The following is a 27930-nucleotide window of genomic DNA, read 5'->3' as shown; positions in this document are numbered from 1 at the left end:
TTCTTAGAATTTTGTCAAAACTGTTATAAAACATTTATTGACAGTAGCATTAAACAAAACATTCTTTTTTTGTGAATAGAAATTAAAGCAGAAAATGGCTCAAGTCATTTTGAACAAGCCAGCTGTACAAAAGCTTATGCAAAGAAGTAAACAAGGAGGTAAGGTTTGGAAGAATCCATGCTGAATTCAGGTGAGGTCATGCCTTATTAGATCACCAAAATAAGCTGTTATTGTCTTCAGTTTGTTATTGAGAAAATTTTGTTCTACTTCAACTTTCCCTCCTGGCCCCGCCAAAGAAGCAATCTGAAAAACAAAGAACAAAAAGCAGATCAATCAATGCACAGGAAAAGTGGCAAACTCCCCGAACTTTTATTCATGTCACGTAAAACGTCGCTGCTCTGGCAACAATATTCCTTGTCTAATGCCTGTGGTCCTCTTTCTGTCTCCTTTTCATCACAGAAGTGATTTGTGGCGTTCTTGTGACCCAAAATTCCCCTCTATCGCCCCCCAAGTTTTGGGGCAGAGTAAGAACAAAAGCTGAAATTAGGAAGCACAAAGGTTGCACTGAAGAGTGTGTGTGTGTGGGGAAAACATCATTGCAACAAAATTAACCCCCGCCACTCCAAGAAAAAACAAACAGGCTGAGGAGGCTGCAAAAAACAGTTACATTTTTTTTTCCTGTTCCTGTTGCAACCAAAAAAACACTGCTGCTGTGTGCATGGGAGTCCCAGACAGTGCTGATGGCAAGGCAGCTGAGTAACAGCTGAGGAATGCTGTAGGTAGAGGTAGAGCCCTGGGGAAAAGCAGTCCCAGGGCAGGCGGCGCAGCACTCTGCTCCTGTTTACAGTCACCCGGGTGAGAATGTCACGTTCACGCTCTGCTGCCCGAGCCTGGTGAGCACCCCTAATGCTTAATGATTACAGAAGGTAACTGCAAGGGAAACACTGCAGCAGACTTTGTAGTTTGGACTGGAGCAGGCAATGCTCCGTCCTCCTCCATTCGCATCCACAGCGCCCAGCAGCACCACTTTGGCAGACGGCAGCCCCGCAGACAACCGATTCCTCCTCACCGCAGGCTGCACAGGCACAGACAGAAGGAAAAGAACACCAAAACTCAGCTTTGGCTTTTTTTTCCTTTTCTTTTTTTCTTTTCCTCCTTCATCAGGCCAACCCATGGCTGCTGCGGCGTGTCCCCCCAGGACTGGAGCTGCCGCAGGTTCGGCTCCCTGCAGCCCTTTTCCTGCCTGCTACAGGAAAACCGTCTCTATAGTTCCCTATGCTGGCAAACCTTCTATGCCAACAACAAAATAATAAAAATAAAAAAAGGGTCTGCAAGCCTGCAGCAGATTTTAACTGATCTTTAAACCAAGAAGCCTGTGGTACTGCCAGCTAAAACTTGAAGTTCGGTTTGCATTATTAACACTTCTAAACTCCTCTGAGATGTCATGCTGTAGCATGGGTTTAAATATAAACATGCCGAACTTCCTCTATTTTACTGCAAGTAAAAAAACAGCCTACTATCAGGAGGAAATAACAGATTAATCTAAATACCTTGAACCTTTATTGACTTGCCCAGAAAATCACCACACTTATCTAAAACATGCATTTACTTTTCTTTTTTCCTTTTTTTTTTTTGTATCTGCAAACAAAAACAACTGTGTGAGCAGTTTCTTCATCCTTCAATTTAACGGTGATAGGAAAAAAAAATTTCCACGTTCTTGTCAAAGAGGAACCTGCCACTTAAGTAAAAAAGCAGAAGCAGGCTGGTTTAAAAATAGCACAAGAATCTGAAATTGGCAAGTGATCAGGAATGTTAATTTTATGACTTATCTTTACTTACTTGAAATTCTAAAAACAGTTAACATTGTAAGACAATCCTTTTTTTTTTCTTTTTTTTTTTTTCAAAGACGTTAATTTTGTCCTCTTATTTTTATTACAAATGAAAGATGGAATGACTCTCCCAAAAAGTGTTAGTGACTTTGCCTTTTGTAGCTATAGCTGCTTAAATCTTCTAAAATACTGACTGGATTAGTCAATGTAGGATAACAATACTGAAATTACTTTCTTGAGATTACACACTCCCGATTTCAGGGCACAATATGTATAACTAAGCATATATAAGTATGACTAGCACATTCATATTAAACAGAAATCTTTACTAAATATTTCTCTTAGAAGACCAAATAAAGCAAAATACTTTTTCAGTAACGCAAGTAAATGTCACTGCTCTGCTGAAGGGTGGCATTTACCGAAGGACACCTGAGAGCACGCATGCAATGTCTAGCTTTAAAGTCTTGAAGCATTAAATCCAGGATAACTAATTTCAAACGACTCCTAAAAAATATCTGAAAACCCAAAGGTGACAAAAATGTAACGAGCACGCGGGCATATATTCTGCAGGGACGGAGTCAGAACAGAAATGTCAGGACTGCAGAAATCCATGGCTGCACTTCTCAAAACTCATTGGTGCACTGTGAATGTTTCAGCTTCTCACGTTGGTGGGAGGTCCAGGGAAGCAAAGGGAGCCCAGCAAGGAGGCACTGCCCGCTCAGATGGAACTGCTAGCATTCAGAGGAGAAAAACACGAATACATCACCACCACGCTTGTTTGCAAATTGCTGGAGGCTGCAAATTTAGTTCTGTACAAGCTGCCAGCCTGCAAGCTTCCCTCAGAAGGGCTCAGTCAAGCCTGACAGCTTAATAAGGAGAAACTGCTGCACGAAAAGTTAACATTTTTAAAGACAACATATTATCATAGAATCATAGAATGGTTTGGGTTGGAAGGGACCTTAAAGATCACCTGGTTCCAACCAACCTGCCCTTGAACACCTCCATGGATGGGGCATCCACAACCTCTCTGGGCAGCCTGTGCCAGTGCCTCACCACCCTCTGAGGGAAGAATTTCCTCCTAACATCTGATCTCGGTCTTCTTTCTTTTAGTTTAAAACCACTCCCCCTTGTCCTATCACTACGTGCCCTTGTAAAAAGTCTCTCCATCTTTCTTATAAGCTCCCTTTACGAATAGAAAGGCAGCTATAAGGTCTCCCCAGAGCCTTCTCTTCCACAGGCTGAACAACCCAAACTCTCTCAGCCTGTCTTCATAGGAGAGGTGCTCCAGCCCTCTGATCATTTTTGTGGCCCTCCTCTGGACTCGCTCCAATAGGTCCACATCCTTCTTGTGCTGGGGCCCCCAGAGCTGAACGCAGCCCTCCAGGTGTATTGAACTGGTAGAGTGCCACCTTCTAAAAATAATAGCAGATTACGGAACAGTGCTTTGAAAAAACAAAGATGCTCATCTATTTTTAGAAATATCTATATATATACACGTGTATCTCTGTCTATCTCTATGACACTTTTGAATTAAATTACAGTGATACATGTGAAAAGGCTTCTTTAAAAAAAAAAAAGTCAAAAAATGGTTGAATCAATGATCATTTGTAGACACCAGCCTACAGGGCTGGTACTCCTAACCCCATCCCGACACTTGCCAGGCTGCACAGGTCGCCCTCCCCACAACGCCATGCCCATGTCTCCCCACCACCCTGGCTCTGCTTGCTAACCACAGTCCCCACACCTGGGGAAGGCGAGCAGCCAGAGGCGACTCTTAATGGAATTACTCTACAGCTACCGAGACAGTCACAGAGCATTAAAAAAGGCAGCCAACTGGCTTGCTTTAAGTTTAGAAGAGGGGATATCAGAAGAGAAATATAAAAAGGGAAATGGACTTGCTGAAGGTGCAAAATGGCTTTGTATCGCTCAGCTGTATTTCTGTACTCAAAGGGTTTCCCAATGTCCCTGCAGTTTCATTATCATATCAAAATTCCTTTAGTAATTTCCTACCTGTTTTAGCCATGAATTAAGGTTACTTTGGATAAGTACACTAACACTTTTTTTTCCCCACAAGAAAGTTTTCAGGGGTATGAGAAATAAGCATTTTGCCTCAATAGCCAGTCACATATTTAAAATGTAAATCGTTTCATTTTACACAACTAGTAAAAATGAGGAAAAAAACAACCTAAAGGCTAGAGGAAAAAAAATCCAATCCATTTGAAAATAAGAAGTTACACCTGAATTGTAAGAAATTACATTTGCTTAAAAAACGATCAGTCTACAAAATACATCAACTTCCAGTCTTTTAAGCGTCAACTACTCTAACATCCAAGCATCTTAAAAATGCATCAAATTATTTTAAGATCACCTTCTGACCTCTTGCTTCCTTCTTAGCTCATCTTTGTATTTATTCCTAAATAAAAGTGACAATGCTTGGCAGGTCACATTTGGCCAGGTCTCCAGTTACCAATCTAATCTTAAATCATAGCTGAATTGAAAGGGGCAAATGCTAGTTTTACTAGTCAGCTTCCCATAAATTTCTTAACTCACAGATGTTACCATATATTCTTTTGTTAAACGGATGTCTCTGGCACGGTTTTCTGTATGTGGAATGGCAACATTTATTTTTTTACATAAATAAATAATAAACAGTCTTATTTATTTAAATAAATAAGAAGAAAGGTTTACCCATCTGTACTCTCTCTTCATTGATCAGTCATTTGTAACAACTGGCCTTTCAAAACCTAAAGCACAGCAAACATCCTACCGTCTAAGCACTAGATTGCAGACAGAACAAGAGTTTTTTTGTTGTTTGTTTGTTTGCTTTTTAACTCTAGATGCTTCCAAACTGGACTATGAACATATTATGGGAGCAAAAGCAGGAAAAGAAGAGGCATCTGCATGATGTGCATTCTTTTTGTGACCACTAGAGTCATGAGCACTTTGCTTGATTCTAGGATCAGGGAATCACTCTAAGCACTAGACAAGTAACAAAGGCAACATTTGAAACATAAGCCAGATCTGCAAGACAAACATTTAGGACAGAAAACGCTCCAGCAACAGTGAAATGATTACATTAAATTGGGTATAGCTATTATACACACACATAAAATAAAAATCAAACAGACAATGCCCTTCCCAAACCAAAATATCCCAAATCCAGGTATCTACCTATTTTTTAAAATTTTACACCACTTTAATTCGTAAAGATACACATTAAGTTTTCAACACAGAAAATGGACGGGGTCTGAACAGTGACCTACTTATTAAAAAGGAAAAAGTAAAAAAAAATATTAGCAACTCTACATAATGACAAATGTAAACTTTTGCTTGCCTCTTACCCTGCCTATGTTTTTAAAAACACAGTATATAGAATGAATAAATGCAGTCTTTAAGAACTTCCTAGCAGCGACTGTGTCATACACCAATTAAAAAAAACAAGCAGGTTGCTGGCTAGTCAGCTCACAAATGACTGAGTTACAACCGGCTAGGAAGAATTAATTCACCTGCTAGCTTAAGTGAGAGAGCTTGCCAATTTGCATTACGATGCCAGTTTACATAGGTTCTGTTTAACTAGCTGAATTATGTGGGAGACTGCCATAAGTATGTCCCATGCCTCTCCAGTGGACCCACGCTCCTTAAAGCTGCATCGTCCCCTCCTTTTAGCAAGGTTCAGAGAGCAGACACATCCATCAGAGTGATGCAGTCATGGAGAACGCTAGTTGAATCACCACAGCCTTGACTAACATTCGGGAAAAAAAAAAGTATTTATCGAAAGTTGAAAGACAGAACATGATTTTCCCTTGCACAAGCTGAAACCCTTGAGGTGCTCTCTAATTCTACGGACAGGGAAAAACTCCTCCTGCAGATATTGAGCACTAAGTTATCTGCAGCTTTCTTAGAAAAAAAAATACCCACCTGGCAATGTTTTGCCTCTTATGCTGTTCTGTTTGTAACTTCAAACACAAGTATCTTGTCTGATCTGTCGTATTTACAGAATTATGGTGAATGTGGCCAGCAATTAACAGTTGTGCTCATGGTAAAGTTTATGTTAAGAACATAATCCAGTGTTTTATGAAGTGTAAAACTTTGCATATGGTTTGATGAAGAAATAATATTTAAAAGTGCATAAAAGAAAGAAGATTATCCTTCGAAACATACTACCAAAAAAGCAGCATTGCTCCTCTTCCTCTGTCATGCTATACTACTTCAAGGTCGAAAAATTGCTGGCTGAAAATGGGGAAATACTGCAGGACTTTAATAGTAAGTCTAACAGGCAAATGCATTATTTTCAGTATTATAAGTTCCTGTTTACGAAACTGGAACTATATTAAAATTTGATTGTGAAATAGACTTGAATTTTGAAGAGCGGCTGTTTTTTAAGTTATCCCACTTCTGCAAAATTCTTGACACTTCCATGTTTTTTCTTTAAGTCTTTTCTCCTACCCCATACCAACACAAATCCCGTTAGTACAAAAACTGCGTAGCACATTAATAAGGTCCACGATGTGACTTCACAGCGTTGTGGCTGTAATCTGCTGAGCGGAGCCACAGAGCCAGATCCCTCCTAGAGACAATGTGTATACGTTACAGCTTCATCTGATCTACCCATAAGGCTTCTGAACACTGGCAAATCTTTCTCAAATTGCAGTGTCTTTCTTCTGCCACAGACTGGATCTTGGATAGACCGGAACAATTTTACTCATCTGAAAAGACAGCTCTCAAGTTGAGTAATAATTAGGAATTTCATTCTCAGAATCACCTTCATTTAGCAAAATCACTCGTGTTCCGTCTTAAGAGTAGGCCAACATTATTCTAATTGATTTGCTTTCTCTGCTATAAGGTTCATAACAATTAATAACTGAGTGGACCACTATCCATGGGCAGGGTAAGTAATGAACCCCCAGTTCACCAGTACTCCATCGCTCAAGCTGTCTAGGCTGGTGGAGATGCTGATGTGGTAACATCACACATCATCTCACACATCATCAGCATATGCACCTCACCCATTTTTTGGGTGAAGCCATCGTACTGCCAAGACTCCATTCTGACAGCAAGTGACAAGACAAACACCTCAATTCACGTCACTTAGAAGAACAGGCCACAGCATCGCTACACGAGTATGTGAACACGCAGGAGGACACATTTTGGTGTCCTACATAACAGAATGCCTTCTGCAATGAGCTGAAAAGAAACTATCCCACCATTATGAAGAAGCTCCCACAACAACAAATCCCAGACTCCTCTTTCTTTGCTGCAAATACAAAGATACAGATGTGTTACTCAGTACAGAAAACAGGCTGTGCAAGAAAGCAGGATACTTGGGATAAATCCTGGTCCCTGAGGTGAGTACACTGTACAATTAGGCTGAGCACAGCTTCACAGCTTAATGAACACTTCATAGACAGTATTTCATCAATCTCAACCAGCTTGCTTCTCAAATCACTCACGGAGGTCTTCATTAGATTTGGGTGAAGTTTTAAGACCCATATGTTGGATCTCCTGCAGGAACCTCCTTTCTTTCCCTTGATCTGGTGGAAATGAACCAGCTGGGAAGGATGAGGATGCCCGGAAAGGCTGAATGTTCCCTGACTTCAGGTTCCCTGATGTTAATCAACAGCAGAACAAGGGCAGGAAATTTTCATCAGAATTATGCCAATGCATGTATATTCTCTATTTTCATTTATTTTCAACTAATATCAGCTTAAATTAGTACCCTTAATTAATAACTCATAGAAGTACCCTAATTAATACCTCACTGAAGGCAAGAATGGCTTTCAACTGCCCAAGTATTTATCAAACATTTTCACTTAATTTTGCTATGGCATAATTTTTATTTAAATATGCAAGCCTATTTGAGACAGTGATTTCTAATTCTTCCCTACTTTGAAGGAATTCTCAGTAGGTCAAACTTATTTTTATCTACACACACACACATCATGGTTCCTGAATATTCCCCTAATTAGAAAGAATGTTTTTGAAAGATTGATTCAACTTAAAAATGGACCTATGCATTATAATTTTTGTAGCAAGTACATGCTTATGAACTGGGAGATTTGATGCAACTAAGGGAAACACTTCACATTTCTTGTAAGCACACCGAGCGCATTCCACTGGTTCGCTGCTCCCTCTCGAGGCAGAAGCGCAGAAGTTTGCTCTTCCTCTGCCACCTACACTCAGCAAATCTCATAAGGAAATTCAGCCTAAGAAAAAACCTCTCTCCTCAGGATCAACTTGACACAGACAAGGCCATGCCTGCAGGCACGGTAAGCACTACTTTTGGAATAAAACCACGCGGAACGAAGTTGCAGGTGTTGTCTAAGAAGACAATGAATGCAGAGCCCTCAGAAACAGCTCAGTTGAAGTCAGCTATCGCCTCCTTTCACAGCAAGACCACTGTCCTACGTTAGCTACCTAACTCTAAAAAGAAGCACGTGTTTTCCACTAAATTCGCACCACCATAATTAACCGTTGAACTATTTCTGCCCTAAGGTCGATTCCAATTGATGGGCATCTATTTCCATGGGAGCTTGAGAGCCGCTGTCAGACAAGCCACCTCGCACCGATCCACTGGCTTTAAGACAGTACAAACATCTGCATGAAGGTTTGCAATGGCAATTAAATCAGCTCCTTATCAATTTAAATGGGCAAAGCACACCTTGGTTGTAGATTCAGGTCAGTCAGTGAGAGACATGAGGCAGGTACTGAAGTTTTAACAACCGCCACTTTCCAAGCTAAGCCTATCAGACTGGCTGTTCTGGTAGCCATCGGATACCTGAAAGCCTGAGGTATGAGCCTGTACATGCAAAGAGAGAACTTTTAAGGACACAGAAGAGGGAAATCTGACATGCCTGAGCAATGTAGTCACAAATGAACCTTAAACCTTACAAGTTTCAAATCTAAGGCACTGGGTAATCTATTCAGCAAATATTGCCTTATCTAAGTTATTCTGATTTCAGGTTTTAATCTCCCGAAAAAAAAAAGTTCAATATTTACTTCAGACTTTTATAGGCTTCCAGTGTTCGTGGACTACATTCACAAGCACTGCACACCAGCAGGGGTGTTCACAGACCCTTGCCAAGGTAGCTGTTGGGGCAGAAGCCACCCTGTCTGATCCATGAGAAAACGATGGATCAGGACTGTGGGCAAAATCACGAGTGAACTGAGAAGAAAACCGTCTGTACTAACTACTAAGAACTTCAATGATAAATCTTCATTTCCTTTAGAGATTTAAAGTTCTAGATTTTTAGTGGCATCACTCTTAAATACAGCTAGAGATGATGGCAGCCAAACCCATGGCCTTTGCATGCAGTCTACTGTGGACCAGAGAATACCCTATAGCCTGGACAACTGAGCTGAACCCACCCCTCTCGCTGGCTTTTAACAACTAAGCTGTGACCACAAAGCCATGACTCTGAGTGAGAGCAGTTACACTTCAGCACTTCGTGTAAAGCTGTACCCCTGGATGTACGTCAAGGAATATTCTGAGTACGCCAACAACATTCAGAACCAACTGTACCAAGATGTAGGGGCAGCAGAACACCTAACCTAACCACATACAGGTGCTGAACTGCTCAGCAGGAACAGACACAGGGCTGTGGAGAGCACTCTTACACTCTTAGGTGCTTTTGTGGGGACATGTGATATAGGTGCCTTTGCCCACTTGTAAATCCAGTAACAAGTGCTCATGAGTAGAGAAGAAGCCTGGTGAGGTGGTTCTTCACTGTGGGAATGCTACATTTGATAAAACACTATGGTTAGAAATTGAAACGAGAGAAACTCTTCTTAAAATTAAAGTCCTCATTTAAAGATTCATAAGGTACCAACATTTTACCAGCCTGAAATATAAAATGCAATTAAATCATCACCCACTGTACAAACGGTCCTGTGCACAGCACAGGTAAAGCGTGTGCTATTACTTAAGCCACATGAATTTCAGTCTATTTCTCAAGCTGTGTATTTGCTGCAGAATATTTTGCAGACCTTGTCTGAATACCTTTTCTGCTCTGTCAGACACAGCTTTTGAAAAAACAGGAAATAATCCTGGGAATTTCTGTGGTATGATGCACATGAGAAGAACATCTTACTGCTCCCTTCTTAGCTTAAAATCTACAAGACATAATTAACATAAAAAATATACAGAGGAAACTAAACCAGACACCCAGGGGAAATGCTACAGTCATCTAATTACTTTAAAAAGTGACTGGCATGTTTAATATCAGTCAGTAAAGAAGAGGCTGAGTTTGACATTCGCAGAATCACTGAATGGCTTGGGTTGGAAGGGACTTGAAAGACAATCTAGTTCCAACCCCCCTGCCATGGGCAGGGATGCCACCCAGCAGACCAGGTTGCCGAAAGCCCCATCTAGCCTGGCCTTGAACACTTCCAGGGATGGGGCATCCCTGTCCTATCACTATCTGCCCAAGTAAAAAGTCCTCTCAATCGTTGTTATAAGACTGCTTTACGTACTGAAAGGCTGCAGTGAGGTTTCCCTGGAGCGTTCTCTTCTCCAGGCTGATCAACCCCAACTCCCTCAGCCTGTCTTCACAGGAGAGGTGCTCCAGCTCTCTGAGCATCTTTGTGTCCCTTCTCTGGATTTGCTATAATAGGTCCATGTTCTTCTTGTGCTGGGGTCCCCAGACCTGGATGCAGCACTCCAAGAGGGGCCTCACAAGGGCAGAGCAGAGGGGCACAATCCCCTCCCTCGCCCTGCTGTCCGCTCCTCTGGTGATGCAGCCCAGGATGCAGTTGGCCTTCTGGGCTGCAAGCACGCACTGCTGGCTCGTGTCGAGCTTTTTGTCCACCAGAACCCCCAAGTCCTTCTCTGCAGGGCTGCTGTCAGTGAGTTCTTCTCCCAGTCTGTGCTCACGTCTGGGCTTTCCCTGACCCAGGTGCAGCACCTTGCACTTGGACTTGTTGAACCTCATTAGGTTCACATGGGCCAACTTCATATGTCTCTTGCTTGAGAATGTACTGACATACTAATCAAAATGACAACAGTGACAGTAGTGGTATCAGGCTGTACAGTGATTTCCCGCAACTCCTTCATAAACTGAAAGCCATGCAATTTATCAGATGATAAGGGCTGGTTCTTTTTTTTTTTTTCTTTTATATGAATGTATCTGTCTGGCACTCATATATACTGGGTTTGGACTGTCTTTAAGTATTTCCAGTCTGCTGCTCTATGAAGGAACAGTTTCAAAAACATGGAAATAACCTACTACTTCCATTTCTAAATATGCCAAAAGTACAGGAAACACAGAAATCACTTAATATGATGTTCAAACTTAAAAAACCCAACACATTCAGCTGAACAGATTTAAAAATCTTAAATTTCTGCTTATAATATTTAGGTTTTAAGCCAGATGAGTTTTTTGTATTTATCAAGCCATTATCCAGTAACCTACCTGGTTAATGTCAGCGTTGCGAGGTAGAAAATACACAATGTTGTTGGTGATCTTCTTGGAGAGCCTGAAAATTTCAAATGTAGAAGCCAGTAAAGGAAAAAAAAAAAGAAGAATGGGGAAGGAGAAATTGTTATATATTCATTCATTCTGAAAGCATGTCCCAAATTACATTATTTATGCAGTAATGGAATGGCTGTGTAAGTTAAATACTGTTCTGAAATCCAGAAATTACTACTGTCTAAATGCAGAAACTATTTCACCATTATTTCACTAGAAAGCTAAAAAATTACTAATTTCCCTAGAAAATTTAACTGGACTGCAGAGAAGCATTTGAGAAATTGAAATGCAGTTTATAGCCAGTACATTTGTTTGATATCTGCTTTCTAATCCATTTTACATAATCATCCCACATATGCAAACAAAAGTTTCTTTACCCTTAGAAATATGGCTATAATTTAGCCAAGGGAGAAACAACTGAGATTATTTGGAAAAGAAAAACATCACTTCACATTTGATGAAGCTATTACGCTAATGCCTTTCCAGCTGAATGACTGCTCCCTACCATGCAAATAAATTAATTAAATTTTATACATTAATTAAAAGGGTTAATATTTTGCTCGTATTCCTCTATGCTTTCCCACATCACAAGTAGCTGCTACTTTACATTGTACATAAGACATAGTTTTCATTAAAAAAAGAATTCATAATCAGTCATAGCTTATATGACTAATTATTGCCTATATGTTACACATGCCTATTTGATTAGTTCCGTTTTTTGGAATAAAATCCTATAAAGAAATTAAAAACATTCAATGAATACTTTAAGTTAGAAGATGTGAACATTTTTCTAAAAGTTTTTTTCTTCCTTTTAAAAATAACCCTATATGACAATTATTCTTTCAAATAAAAACCAATAAAAGTATTTAATTTTAGGTTTAGATTTAATATAGCTGAGGCTGGAGGCGAATTAAACAAACAAGGTACACCTGTGACTTCAACTGAAGCTTACATGAGTTCCAGTCAGCAAACTGAATGTGCAAAGCCCATCTCAAAAGAGGACGGGTAGAAAGAGAGAAAACATAAATGACTGAAAATCACAACCACAATGACACACAAGTTTGAAAGGATATCCATCTGGGCAGATCATCGTTTGGATATCGAAGATTTCAGCGGTGGCATAGTCAGGCCCGCCCCAGGGAGGGCTGAGGAACACAACATCAGCTTTCAGGTCAGCAGCCAGCACCATGAAGTCTCCGCACACAAATTCGATCTTGTCGGCCACACCATACACCTCGGCATTGCTGCGTGCAAGGCTGAGTTTCTCAGGATCAATATCAATAGCGATCACTGCAAATGAACGAGAGGAAATGCACAAGTCACATGAGTTGTGAAGCACACAAACCATCTGACCACCACGTGGACGCCACCTAATTGCCAGGTAGAAGCTTCAAAATGAAGATGTTCTCATGCAGCCACCAGATACAAGTCACATCTGTAATTTCATTTTATGTGCTAAGTGATGACTTTATTTTGTAGGCAGTGGTAGACATGAAGCTTCAATTCCTCAAAGGGGAAGGAAGGTCCTTTACTTTGTCGTAGAGGCTGCACAAATAGAGGAATGGCTGCATTCACACCAAAGCATGGAAACACCACAGCCAAGGCTCAGTTGCTGTTGCAGAACTGGGAAGCCTCTGCATGCCGTTAGAGTTTTGGGAGTCTTACATCTACTACCATGACAATCAGCTCAAGTACAGGACAGGCAAAGCTGTTTGCCTACGGGAGGCAGTCCTCCTCTCTTCCATCTTGGCAGGAGCCCAACAGCTTAAACAGTGGCAATTGGAAACTCATTTTTCTCCTCTGTTAAAGATGAACTCTTATCTTGTGGCTGATCATGTTGTACTGAAAACTGAGTACCCAACAGAGCAAGAGAGTTATAATAAAAGGGCAGTAGAAAATCATACATATTTAGCCAAGAAATACAAGAAACTATGTGAAATTTAGAAAATATTTATAGAATGCATCACAGCTTACCAAATTTAATGCAGTACAAACTACCATTTTTCTTGCTCAGAAATTAGTCAGAAGTGTTATTTGAGCTGGTATTTTACCAGAGTGTTTGATGAGTAGAGGAGGATTAAGTAGTCAATATTTTTACAGAAAGTGCTCTCATGATTCACTGCAGTTTCATTACCTGGCAACAGGAATTTATACCAGTATCACGTTATCATCACTTTTCTATATTTGGTCCTGCTGAACCTGCAGGTGATCCCATTCCAGTATTTTAGGTACTATTCACATGTAGCATGTTTGAGTACATAGACCTAACGTAACTGTTGAGAAAAGCAGCAGCCTTTTGGTGTTGCTGCGGGCTGGCACTGCAAAAAGAACTTAACCTTTATCATCACTCTTCAGAGCATCCTACGGACTAGTTACTATGCCATGTAAAAGTAACTTTGACTAGTACAGCATAAATCCAACTTTGACTTAAAGTATGATAACAGTTTTATAGGTCCTTCTTAAAAACAGAAAGCTCTTATTATTATTCTGTTGAAGCAAAAAAAGATTCTGTTGCTTCAGAAGCACTGAAAAAAAATTATCATTGAACAAAGTCCATACCCAAATTTTTAGGGAAAACGACTGAAGAAACAAAGTAGCGTGCTACATACAATGCCTGCTTACCTCTTTTCGAGGTCAAAGCAAACTGAATAGCATTTCCTCCAACCCCACAGAACGCATCCACTATCGTATCACAGTTGAACGCCTGGGCAACACGGACTGCAATATGCTCAGCAATCTTCTCAGGAGTAACCGAAAACCAGCCCTCTGCAAACGGAAGAGAAGTCTATTTTTGCCACTTAGTTCAAGGTCACCTAAATTAAAAACAAACAGCTGAAGGTTTAGCATTAATCCCAGCAATTCTAGCTTAATGCATTCAACCAGGAAATACAGGCTTTCAAGATGATAAACTCTCGTCAGCCCAGGGATCTGCTAAGCAAACAAAGTCTCACTGAAGTGTACAGATATGCCTCATTCTCAGAGAATGCTGTTGAACTTGGTGCCTATCAAGGAAAAGTACACCAACACAGCTGCAAACAACGTTATACATCTAACAATTATGCTCTGCAACAAATAAAAACAGAAATACATCCTCTTACATACTATGCATTATTTTCTTTACAGCAGTGTCTTGTCTACCAAATAATCTGTTTATATGGAAAAGAATTAGAAAGTAAAGGCTTACAAAAACAACATACAAATACAAAGTAGTAATCCTAATTCCTCTTTTACCTATGAACTGATGATTTGGAAGTGGTTTCCATGTACACATGGAAAAACGTGACATTGAACATGACTGCTGAAAGATTTTTTATTTTAACAGAAAAAAATTACATTCATCAGCACAATTCAAATTTTCACAAAATCACTTCATAAGATATATAGAATAGAGCGATAGAATCATTAAGCTTGGAAACGACCGCCAAGATCATCTGGAAATAAAGTTTCTGAAAAAGTTTCTGAAAAAGTCCTGATCAAGTATTATTTGGGTATGATCATCAGCAAGCATCAGGACTATCAGAAAGAGGGGTGTCCCATGCTAGGAGCTCTACTACAAGCTCCAAGGAAGTCCTTAAATTTTTTGTTTGTCTGCACAGTGGCTGATGGAATTTATCCAGAGCTGCAAACGCACACTCAGTAATACTCCACTTAGTAAGAAAATTAGTAATAAACTGCAAGAAGGGTCACCAGTTTGGATACATTTCATATCACCAAGTCAGCGTACTTTGTACTAAACGCACCTCTGTCTAGTTTAATCCCCTCATCAAACCGAGAGAACAGTCTGTAACGTTGTGCCCAGTACTTGACTAGCTCAGGATCTGCAGCAATCTCAGCAGGTATAGATCCCAACGCAATTTTATTCTTTCTTTTCCTTCTTTTCTCCTTCTTCTTTGCAGTACCTTTTTCATCTACAACTGGAAGACACTGCAAAAGTTAACAATTACTGTTCTCATAGACCAGAAATGCAACTGGTAGGCAGATAAGAGTCAAGATATAAAATGTTCAACACTACTAAATGACCTTTATTACTCTTTGCCAGACTATGCAGATTTGTGGTTTAAGTCAAAAAAGAGCATCCATTTTAACAAAGGAATAAAGTAATCTATCATGCATCTGTAACAGTCCTAAAATGAAAAGATTTCACCCATTGTCTAAGTTAACAGGTAAGACATGATCTTCAACTGATGGCAATAAGCTCTCCATAGTGAGCAACCAAATGGATCAGAGATTAATTTCATGTCCATATATAAAAAAGGAGTAAGAACCAATCTAGATGAGAATTTTGCAGTAGAACTCTAACATAACTGTGGGAAGGATTAAACTCTATGCGGAAACCTGAATAATCCTATTTTGTTTTTTTCCAAGTGTTAAATAAGCAGGTTCACACAATAAATGACTTTTTTTTTCTTAGAAAAAAAATAATTCAACAATGCATGTTGCCTAAAGCTCAGCCAGGTGCATTTGTGAACCCAAAATTGGATGGTCCATGCCTCTACCTGAAATTAACCACTCTTACCGTACAGGAGAAAAAGATGCGTGAGCAAGAGACCTGTTAGACCACACATAAGACTAACAATAACTGTTCATCTATAAAGAAATACTATCTAAATTAAAGGTTAGACATGGGATTTAAGTGCTCCAGGAACAAGTTACATTCACTGGTACAGCTCTAAATTACCACTTGGACCGAGGTAGTCTTTTTGACTAAACAGCATAAATAAATACCACGCAACGCCGTAATTTGGGAGAGAAACTGCCAATTCATGTCCAGTTTGTAGGAATTAGGAATACCTGGGCTCAAATCCTCTGTTTCTTCCCGGAGATAATCTGGTATGTCCAGAGGGACAAGCTCCCTTCCAGAGCCACACTCCAGCTTCCCCGTGCCCTGGCAATCTGCACCGTTTGCTGTTGTGACCATCGCTTCCTCTTCAGGCTTACTTGTCCCAGGCTCACCACCACCCACGCTGGAAGGCAGGGGCTCAGGGTTTTGAATGTTGAATCTCACGCTCCGTGTGGCGGTAACGCTTTCCTGATCCTCCGAGTCGCTGCTTGTGGACGACCCCTCCACTTTATCCTGAGGAGAGGCCTTCTGGGACGCGGCTTCCTCAACAGGTTTGTTAACCTGCTTCAAGAACTCTTCCACCTGGAATTGTCAAATACCGCAGACTGTGAGATGTGCTGGTAACCAGGTGCAAACAGGGCAGTTTAAAAGCATTACAGTTCAAAATCACCTACCATGGATACAGTCTTCCAATTTTGAAAAAAGTAAAATATCTACAAACAAGCAAACCAAAAACATTCAAGTTTTTAGCTCTGCTCCCTTTGCACAACTTTTTCACAATAAGCTGTCTTCGGTATCCAGATACTAGCTACATGCAAAAGAGAAGCTCCACAATATCAACAGCGAATCATTTGCAAATAATATCTGAAATATAAATAGCCAGATTTGCCAGAGCACAGCTGACCAAGACTACTACATTTTAATTAACTATTTTTTTCTCTGATCTGCATTCCAAACAGCTGTATTTTGCCTTCCAGGTTAGCATAAACATGTAAAATGACCTTCACACATCAGCTGCCTCACCTCCAAGATGTACCAAATGGTGCGTGCATCAGATCTGTTGCACAGTAGGTAACTCAGCATTACATCCTGGCCAACATACAGATGTCAGTTCAAACTTTTCAACGGTATCTGCAGATGCTCAGTTTTAACCTTAGTTGCTCTGGGTGGCACTAGGCCTAGGACAGTTCTTTACCAGAAAGTCTGAGGAAATTTCTAACCTTTTTCCTTCACATAATCAAAGTGCTCCTCAAGCAAGGCTGGCTTCAGGTGCAAGACCACAGTGACCAAGCTTTTGATGCACAATTACAGCAATGGTACTGGAGTTCAAGACAACATACACTGTCACCACCAGAAAACAACGTTTACAACGGGGTATTAGGGAATGCCAAGAATCCCACAAGAATGCAAAGCAACATTTACAATCTGAGGTAACATTTCAAAGAGACTCAATTACTTTAAGGAATGAAGTCATAGTTGGAAATATATGCAGACAGAGGTCTAAGCAAGAATGTTGGTAACACTAAAAAAAAAAAAAACCAGAGGGTCAGGACTAAAATAACAGTAACTGAAATTCTACAGAATGAACAATCCTGTTGCTGATGTTCCATCAAACACCTCATTTGAGCAATCAACACATGAAGTCCTGTGCAGTTTTTTACATGAAAGAAACAACAACTAAAATTAATAATAGGGATTTGCATAAAATACACTAATATATACAATTTTTTTTCCTCATAACTGAAAAGACAGCATTAACAAATGCCCTCACATCCACTTTAAGACCAAAGATACCTTTTCCTTTTAATAGCTACAGAAATCTATGCACTCCTCTAAAGGAATGATGCACCCAGACATTAGGAATGACTTCCATGTAACTTCACCATTCCTCTTAACAGACTGACAAGAATCCACCAATGCCTTTCCATATCCACTCTAACCTAACTACCTTTCACCTAAGCAGGATGAGGAGTAGAGTGGGGAACAAAAGAAGAATAAAGAGCATCAGACTGGCACTTGAAAAAAAGTGTCACCTACTCTGTGCATTTTTTTTTCCATAATGCAACAACAGCTCAAGGGAACAGACAGTTCTATAGAACTACAGCAACACTAACAATTAAGCCCACCTTCTTCAGAGTTTTATTTTTTTGGGAAGACGTTTCAGGTTCTTCTGTAAAGAAGATGTGTGTGTTCTTACTCTTCCTTGGTTTACGCATGTCCAAAAATTTGGACTTGAGTTTTGCTTTTTTCTCCAAGTACTGCACACTTCGGTGGGTAAAATCTGGAATTCCATCATACCTGAAAAGAAGAAAAAGATTTAGTTGGTCCATTTCCAATTGGGAAGCTTTAACATGGATGTATACGTCTACAGAACGTGAGTTAGACCTAAATATTTGAGACATCTGTTGATCTAAATATTCTTTTAAAACACGTATAACTGGGTAAAGCTGCAAAACAGACATACCTTCAAGAAAACATTTAAATCTATTTGAAATAGTTTTGTGAAAACGTTTACCCTGTTTGGCAAATAGACTCGTAACTTTGGGTAGATACAATTTCCCAGACCAGACTTAAGAAGAATAGGAAACGGAGAAATAATCTTGATTTGTAAAATTAAGCATCATGTTGGTGGCTGCAAAGAACCTTCAAAACAGGTACTCTCGTATCTTGGTGAACACATTTCCAAACAACAACAAAAAAGAAATATGGGCATTTCACGTAATTAGTTTTTATGAAGTAGAACAGAGGGTCAACTACAAGACATGCTCCTCTCTGAAACATATATGTATGTATTAAACAACTTACATCTCAGAGAAGCCCTAGACTTAATCTACACTCTAGCTGTGTCCTACAATGTTTCTTCAATGGCACTGATGACCATATCTTTACGTTACACTACTGACAATGAAATTTCACTAATCAATAACATGGCAATGCTTTATTAACATACTATCATTTTGTTAGTATAAAGCAACCTCATTCCAACAAATAAAACATCTAGAAATTATGATCTAAGCTCACAGACTCCAAACTAAGAGGACCGTTAACAGTTTGAGACTTGAAGCATCCCTAATTTAAGTAACTGAGCAGCCATTTCAGTTATTTATCCAGTCATGTGCAGTTACATAACTGTAAGCACACTATGAGTTATGTCCGTCTTTCAAAGTGCTTTTCTTGTTTTTTTTAACTCATCTCTGTAACTTTAGATTTCTATTGCTAAAGCTTACAGTTTCAAGCTTACAGTGCAAAGACTAACTTTGCATTTATCTTCAAAAAGTTTAACAAAATTGGACTGGAGATGAACGGTCTATTTAAATAATATCAACAGAGCAGACTTGCTGTGAAGAAACCCTGAGCTCCTCATAAGCAATTACTTTTGTCCTGTGCCACACTTGAAACCCAAAATAGAACAGGTTTCCTCAGGATCTTCCACCGGATTCTCATCCACGTCCAGTTCATGGCTAGGAAAAAACACAGATGACCAAAAAGTTAATTTCTGACAGAAAAAAAAAAAACCCACACCACAAAACCCACCCACTATTATTTTAAAGAAATGCTACTAAAACTCCTATACTGAGACCACTTAAATGTAAATTTCAGTAATTTTTCCCACACACTGCTGAAACCAAAAAAGGCAGATAACACTAGCCTATTTATATGCATAAGCTCTTTTTATCCAACACCAGGGACATTATGTCCTTCCACAGGGGTTATAAATATTCCAGCTATTCTGAATAATTTCTCAAAACGTTTAATACCAAGCCCTACGCAGAACTGATGAACACAAAGCATTTGTTCACCTGATTTCCAAATTACCTTCATCATCTATTACGTTATCTATCACTTTATCCATTATTAATCCTATGGCAACAGCAAAATGTTATAACAAAAGCAACATCGTTAGCAGATGATAATTCCATTCATCCCCTCACCTTTGAGTTTGTAAACTTACTAGAGGAAAAAGAGCCATCCCATCATCTTTATGGTTATAAATTTGCAACAGAGGAAAGAAAAAAACTGTGACAAGGCAGAGATTAGCTATTTTATGATTGTCACAGCACTGAGCACTTTATTGGCAGCACATAATTAAGTTAAACAATACAAAATATATAATAATGTTCTCAGAACTTCTGCACTAACTAGACCTAAACAAATCATCATATCCAATTTAACAATCTTATATACTTCAGTGACACAAGGTATTGTCACCCTGCACACAACTCAGCATCGAGGCCATACATTCTTTTCATACAGCAATGGAAAAGAAGAAATATCTGCTGCTTCTTGCCAGGTAAGGTGGTAGGCAGTGATGGAAGACTATGTGGGTTTGCACTGAAATTTTAACTCACCATCTTGATCAAACAAATAGATGCTATAAATCACAATTTGAGAAAAAAGATGGTCTAAATGTCATGACTTACGTTCTCTTAACTTTGGCAACTCTGTTTTCAGGAGGCTCTTCTTCTTCTTCATCTTCATTTGTGTCACGAAGCAGCAACTGTTCTTTGTCATTTGAACTACATGAGTTACACGACCCCTGTGAACCTAAAAAGATGAGATCACGTTTTCCTTTTGCCTAATCAATTCCAGATCTTCCCATCCCCATAGTACATTTGCAGATACAGTTAAGATGTTTTACATATCCGAATCTGACAAATAAGGCACAGGTGCCAAACCATCCAGATCTTTACCTATCTTCATTTGAGGGACAACGTACTAACGCAAGCTTCCAGTACTAGTTACACTGCAGTTAATAATCTTAAGCAGGACTGACATCAAAATATCTCAGATCTCCAAGAAAAATAAAATGCTTACAGGATACAAATTCCGAATAGTTTTTTCCTTGTTCTTAAACTTAGTATTCAGTTCATTAGTTGCGTGAAGACATTCACATAGGTTTAATAATAGAGGATTCCAGCACCTTCTCTCATGTCTTGTTGGAAAGCAGATTTTTCTTTCATCTCTGCCATTTCAACTCTACTGTAGGATGAAGATGGGAGCACACCTGCTTCTTCCTTCCTTAAAAGGTCACTAGCAACAGACTCAGAGGTTTTCCCCATCAAAACTAAAGTCCCAAGATGCTAATCACGTACTTCATCCCTCCTCTTCAGTAGAAGAAAGCACACATCAGCCAGGAAAGCTGTTACACTGCTGCTTATCAAACTAGCAAACAGGACAGCCATCTCCTTTCTCTGCACACTGAACTGGTTGGCTAAAAAGTCTGTAGCCCAATCTTGTACATCCCTCAAGGAAACTCTTCCAGTATTGTAAGGCACAGTCACTGCCTCTCACTGTACTTGTCTACAACCTGGCACTCCCACTTGTTAGCACTAGTTGTGCACAGATGAATTTGGGGTTGTAATGATGACTGCAGCTCACTGCCTAACTGACAGCTTAATGCTGGAAAGGACCTCTGGGAGTCATCTGGTCCACAATAACAGACGGTTGTCCACTTGTACAACACAACAAGAGTTTATTTTCAAGCATGGCATTTTTAGACAGAAGGGAAAACAAGCTACAAAAAAAACCCAACAACCTGCCAACAAAAAAAAAATCAGAAAAAAAATCTGTGAAACAACATTTTTGGAAATATAAGCTGTCTTTAAATTTGTTAGATTCATGAAAACATCAACCGGAGTTTTCTTTTATTTTTTTCAGACTATCAGTGAGAAAAACATCAGCTGAATGACACTGCTGCAACACCAATACTAAAGTAAATAAATAAATCAGTAAGCACCAACAATGCTCTCTCACCATTTTCTGTTGTACATCTGGGAGATTTATAAAGTATATGTTGTGTTAAAATCACTTGTGCCTGACGGACACATTCGATATACAGGCTAGAGAGGAGAGAGATGTACCAGAGAATCAGAAGGAAGAAAAAGGAATTAATTATGCAATCTTTACACAAAATACTCAATCCATGTTTTAAAACGGCATAATAAAGACATAGACTTGTTTTTTATATTTCTGTATGCAACCAGTTAGGAATACACTGGTAGAATCAATGTTGGCGATTTTGTATTACCTGACTGGTTAATACTTCTATTTTCACAAGATGCACTCCTTTTCCTGGTTCCTCCATCACAGGGCTCTTTCTGGCTTGAAGCACAAAGACACTGGCATTCACTGTTAGAGGAACCGTGCTCTTGAGGGTCTTTGTGGGTTACTGCTAGAGGTGCACTGCTCTGCTCTACTTTGTCCAAATTTAGATTTAAATTACAGATCCCAGAGATTATCTCATTATGGGGCTCAGCACTTGAAGTGAGTGTTTCCTCACTTCTGGTGTGAGAGGGAGACAGCTCCAAGCTCAGCACTTCACTGCGTTCAGCCTCCAGGCTAACAAGGTCCTTTTTTCCTGACAGATCTGCCTCCTGCGTTACCCCGTGAACTTCCATGCTGTCATTGTGTGAGCTCTCTGTAGTCCATCCTTGACTTGTCCAGTACTGAAACTGTTCCCAGTAATACCAGTACAGTTCGCTGTAATGCTGCTCCCACTCCTCCTTGGTGTCTGGACTATTCCAAGGCTCAGAGGCTGTTGTGGCCTCAGGTAATGAGGCCTCTTTATGCTTCTCCAGCCAGCTTTGCCAAAGAAGGCCCTCTCCGTACTCGCTCCAGTACTTCTCCCATTTGTCTTTAAGTTCACTGGGTAAGGCCTCATTAGCAAGAGTTTCTGAACTTCCACAGTTCCCTTCACTTACAATTTCAGTTTTGCTGCTCTTCCCACTTTGCTCTGTAGCTAGGGCTGGGTCATCAGAGATGGACTGCTTGTGATCACCATTAGCTTGATCCTGGCATTCCTGCCCCATTTTATCCTTGTGTTTTTGCTGTAATTCCTTTTTCTTCTTTTTCTTTTTCATAATCTTCATGTTACTTCTCTTTCTATATTTTTCTGTTGCCTAAAATACAATGGATAAACATATTTAGAAGTCCAAAACATACAGGCAGTCTTTTGTTGTCCTCTCTGCATGCACATTTCTGCTTCTGTTGTAATGCTCCCTCTCACTGCAACCCCACTGTTAGCATTCTCCCAGAAAATGGGCTTAGGATTATATGGGTCTGATAGTGCCCAGCTGCGTAGCTTTGGCTCACACGTCTGAGAAAGTTGTGACAAACAACAGCGAGAGCTTCTGAAAACAGATGCACCAAGAGAACTCAGAATTCAAGACAGAAGTAGGACTGCTGGGAGAGAAGTCATTCATTGCTCAGGGATTTACAAGAAAATACATCAATGTGAAACAGCATAAAATGCTGAAGGGAGGTTAGTCAGAAATTGTTGTCACTGGGCTGAGCTCAACAGTAAAACTAAGTAACATCAAGGACTGCTGGGGGGGGCACAGAAACAGAAGACAAAAACCTCTTACTGGAAGGAAACACTAAGGTTTCAACAAATACAACTCCACTTGTTTCAGTGGGGCTTCCTGTGCTTACACACACAAGACAAAAACATCCATGAACAACACAATGTTCTATAAGATAAATCTGCCAAATTTCTGAATAAACTGCCAAATTAAACTTGGCAGGTAAAAGGGTGGTGGTGGTGATGAGGAAATACAACTCACATGGCCAAAAACCTGTAAATGTATGGGTATTACCCCAAATGCCTCATCGGCTGCAATCCCTGGTTTTGTTGCACTGACAAATGCATAAGGTGTAACGTAAAGGAGTTAGATTCAGAGAACTGGCATTAATATTTTGTTCACGTCCCTCATGTCATGTTAATACACATGGTGCAAAGCGCAACACTTAGTAGTAATCTAGTAAAAACGTATTATTTTTCACTTGACTTATTTGCGGTACTACTACATAGCAACACAAATCATACGCATACCTTGGGCTTGAAGCTAGATGCCTGTAAGTAAGGTCTATTAAAATGTCATCATTTAAAACAGTAAATAGGAGAAACTTGTACATTAACAAATTAATCAGGTCAGAATAACAGAGCGCTCTGCAAAAAAGCGCTCTCACTCCAGGGAGGTCTGTATTCTATGAATTGGTCACAGTGAATATCCCACTACCTTATTCTCACCCCCACAAAACTTTATCCTTCCTCTAGAGCCAAACTGCTCTGTACAGGAAGCAGAGTACCCCAGCCTAACTCCTGTCCTTCAGAAGATCAGCTACAAGGGGAACGCATGTAACTAGCTTTTTCTACTACTACCTAAAGCTAAATGGTTAAAGGGGATGATGTTAACACACACACTCAGTTTGGAATATACGCGTTGTCCTGCAGCAGAGCACCAGTGTTACCATGGCTGTTTTAAACCAGCTCCCTCTAGCAGCTCAAGCAATACAGACAGGGAAGCACAAAGCACAGCCAAACCCTATCTAGTCCAATTGGCAAGTGGGTTTTACAAACTACAAGACCACGATGGTATACATCGCTAGAGGTACCTGAGCAAAGCAGCTTAACCTCAGCTCTGATACATTTCCGTGAACTGCAGTCTCAAAAATAATTGAAGAGTAGACATGCCCCTACATTTGGGAAGATGAAGTAAACAGAACAAATAAAGCATGTAAAGATTTACCACAAAGTCCCTGTGAGCTGACTGTCCACCAAAGTGAAGAGGCAATCCCATACTCTTCATAAGCTCAGCCTCTGAGTCTAGCTCAACTTCTTCCAGGTCCAGAGCATGATTACTGTCCACCTTGAACGCCACATTGGGACAACGGTTTTCCTCCTCAGATGCTTGTTCTTCCCCTATTAACAAATTATATTAAGTGAACATAATCTGATTGACACCTCCACGCATCACTATGGCCTATAAAAAATAGCAGGATCACCTCTTAAGCTTTCTTTGCCATTTAAAGTTCTCAAGTACATGAGAAGATATTACTAGATACAGCATCTTTCATCTTTTGCTCTAGCACATCAAAACAGTAACATTGATACAAATGCAAAGTTTTATACGTTATTTTTTTTCCATTAACCCAATATTAACACATGAATTCCAAACTTTTTAACTGTGTCATTATTTTAATATGATTATTTTCTCCTTTTTGTGAGCATGATACATTTGCCATCCTACAAAAGAAGAAGGGATACAACTTCAAATCAGTTCTCAATTTCTGTATGCCTTTGCTCCCAGGCTGGAATGCATACACTACGTTTTAAGCAAAAACAGGAAGCAAAAACAAGTGGAGAACTAAAGTGCATGACTAACAGTAGAAACCAAAATCCAACTTCAACAGCCAAAACTGGGTCTGACTGGGATGGAATTAACCTCCTTCACAGCAGCCTGGACAGTGCTGTGTTTTGGAATTGTGGCTAAGACAGTCTTGATAACACACCGGTGTTTTGGCTAGTGCTGAGCAATGCTTGCACAGCATCGAGGCTCTTTTTCCCCACTCTGCACTCCCCAACTATTAGACTGGGGGTGGGCAGGACACTGGTAGCGGACACAGCTGGGAGAGCTGACCCGCCTGGCTACAGGGATCATCCATACCATATAATGTGATGCTCAGCAATAAAACCTGGGGTAGAAAAAGAAGAAAGAAGGATTTTTGGCTACCTAGGTGGCTGTTGCTCAGAGGCAGGCTGGTCAGCCATTTACTTATGAGAGGTAGCAAGTGATTTCCTTTGCATTGCTTGCCTTCTTTTTTACCTCTTTCCCATACCTATTAAAGCACTTTTACCTCCAGCCATGAGTTTTCTTGCTCGTGCTCTTCATATTATCTCCCCTATCCCATGGAGCAGGAGGGAAGCGAGCAAGCAGCCGTGTGGCGCTTGGCTGCCAGGCAGGGTCAAACCACCACACACATTCACTTCATTAACTGGAGAAGCAAACTGCAACAATGCCCAGCAAGCAACACAAAAAAACCCCACCACCACAGTATTATAAAAAGAAAATTCTTTAAAGTAGTTGTTTTGGCACATATCACAGCAAACTTAAAATACAAGAAACTGCCAGTTTCGTTACAATTCTTTCAAAAATAACAAAGATGGTATGATTTTACAAAGATGTACTGTTGGAACTGCAGAACCTATTCATCTCCAAAACATCTGATCAACTATTGAATCCCTGCTTGCATATCCATCAAACTTTCAAAAAATATTGCATGTGTATATGACAAACGCCACTGAGAAAGTCAAGTGTGTATTGACTATACTCTAATTTAAAGTTACGAAATACAAAAGCTTATGGTATAGTTGATAAAACTCTGAGATTTATGATTTTTTTTTGGTCAGGGTATATTTACTGCTAAGTTATAGCACAAGATCCTTCTGCTTTTAACTGATTACTCTCACCAGAATTCAGCTATACATGTACAAAGACACGGTTTACATCCTGCTGCTTCACTCCATTCACATTTCCTCCACGTACCCTGTGCTACTCACCCTTAGCTTCTATGGACATTCCTTTCTGTTCAGACTTCTTCCTTTCAAACCAAGCCATCATCATATGATGTACCTTGCAAGACATCAGGGTCATTGCTTCTACCCCTAATCCTGGCCCAACAGATTCATCAGCACCAGCTAATATCCTAGGCTAGGGAAGAGGCAGAGGACTGTATTGCTGCCAGCTGGCCCACCAAGGACCTAAAGACCTTCCGTTATAGAATTAATTTTGAGTTGGGGAAAGTGAAATTATGAATTGAGAGAAGTCAGACACGTGTGAGCTAACGTGCTCTGTGCACCAGGTAGTGATTATGTGAGCTGACAAATCTGTGCGGGCAGAAATAAGCATCGTGCCTGGTTTGACACAAAGCTCCACATCAAGACTGTAGTGACTTGAAAGCTACATACGTGCTACGTTTTTACTCACAACTGTCTTTGTAACAAAAGAACAGAAAAACATGCCAAAAATAGGCACAAAGGTATGGGCTATAGGTTACACAGTCCAACTGTACCCCAAATAGCCACACACAACTCAAATAATATATGGCCACACAGCATGTTGTACATTACCTTACCTGTACAGTCATTGTCATCTTTGACATAAAATCCTTTTAACCCCAGCTTATATAACTTCCGATCCCTACAAAAATAAAGAGGAACATTGATGCAGCTGGCCACCATTAAACAAAGCGACGAAAAACCCGAAAAAGGCCTCCCTAAATAAAGCCTGACGTAAAGAGCCTAGAGGCGCTCAGAAAACACAGCTGGCCGGCAGAATCCCCTCAGAGAGCATTTCAGGGCCAGAAAGGTGTCGTTTCGGTGGGACGTAACGCCTGGGGGGTCCCGGCCACCTCCCCGTGTCCCCGAATCCCTTCCCTCCGCCTCCGCGCGGGCCCTCCCGCAGCCGCGCGCGGCTGTTTATTTTTTTCTTTCTCCTTTTTAATTTGTATTTATTTATTTCCCCTCTTTCTTTTCCTCCCCTTTCCCTTTTTCCTTTTCCCCTTTTCCTTTTTTCCTTGCCTTTTTTTCCCTTCCCTCCCCGCCTTTTCCCCTTCCTCCCCCTTCCCCCTTCCCCCCCCCCCCCCCCCCCCATAGCCGCTATAGCAGCTCGGTCCCCCGCCCGCACCCCGACCCCTCACTCACTCGACGAAGGCTCGGGAGCAGAGGCACACGATACCGCCCGCCGGCCCCGCCCGCAGCAGCAGCCCGGCCACCAGACCCCCCGCGGGTCCTGCACCATCCCCGGCCCACGCCGCGGCCCTGCCGCCGCCGCCTTCCGCCGGAACCGCCGCCAGCAGCCGGCCCGCCCCGAGCACCAAGCCCGGCCCGGCAGCCGTGTGGGGGCGCCCGCTGTCCCCGCAGCCTGGACCTGAGTGGAATGTGAATTTCTCAGATAATAAAATCATGAATTTGTGGTCTTACCTGGTAGCTTGTCTATTGGACGCTGGCAGAGTTATAGAAGAAGTATACATGTATGCTCTGTTTTCAGCCCCCCTGCAAGGTGTTTACTTTTAATGAAGGATACTGGGCTTTATGTTAGCTGCATTCAACACGTAATCTGCTCTGGTGTTTGTCCGCTGTGCTGTCTTGTTTCATCTGCATTAGTACATTCTGGGTTACAAGGCTATATGGCCTCATGGGAATACAAAATATCCTTGGGAGTTTTAAGAAGTGTCAGGTAGGAAATACGTGAAGGGGAATCTGGATGCAGGACTGACCATACAGGTGACAGTAGGA

General features: G+C 40.7%; 1 protein-coding gene across 1 annotated transcript; it reads right to left on the bottom strand.

Moving 5' to 3' along the window:
• Positions 1 to 27433, bottom strand: TGS1 (trimethylguanosine synthase 1). Its single transcript, XM_035553256.2, is given in 14 exon segments — positions 1 to 303; positions 11237 to 11315; positions 12367 to 12583; positions 13916 to 14059; positions 15034 to 15207; positions 16085 to 16436; positions 17981 to 18152; positions 19229 to 19315; positions 20276 to 20399; positions 21883 to 22753; positions 24383 to 24555; positions 26769 to 26833; positions 27337 to 27412; positions 27415 to 27433. Coding segments are annotated over 14 exon segments (2670 nt in total). The 3' UTR covers positions 1 to 186.
• Between the last annotated feature and the right edge of the window lie 497 nt (positions 27434 to 27930).

This window comes from Cygnus atratus, chromosome 2 (genome assembly GCF_013377495.2).
Source record: "Cygnus atratus isolate AKBS03 ecotype Queensland, Australia chromosome 2, CAtr_DNAZoo_HiC_assembly, whole genome shotgun sequence".
In the NCBI taxonomy this organism is placed as follows: Eukaryota; Metazoa; Chordata; class Aves; order Anseriformes; family Anatidae; genus Cygnus; species Cygnus atratus.
The sequence above is the reverse complement of the archived record's forward strand: the minus strand, read 5'-3'. Positions and strand labels throughout refer to the sequence as shown.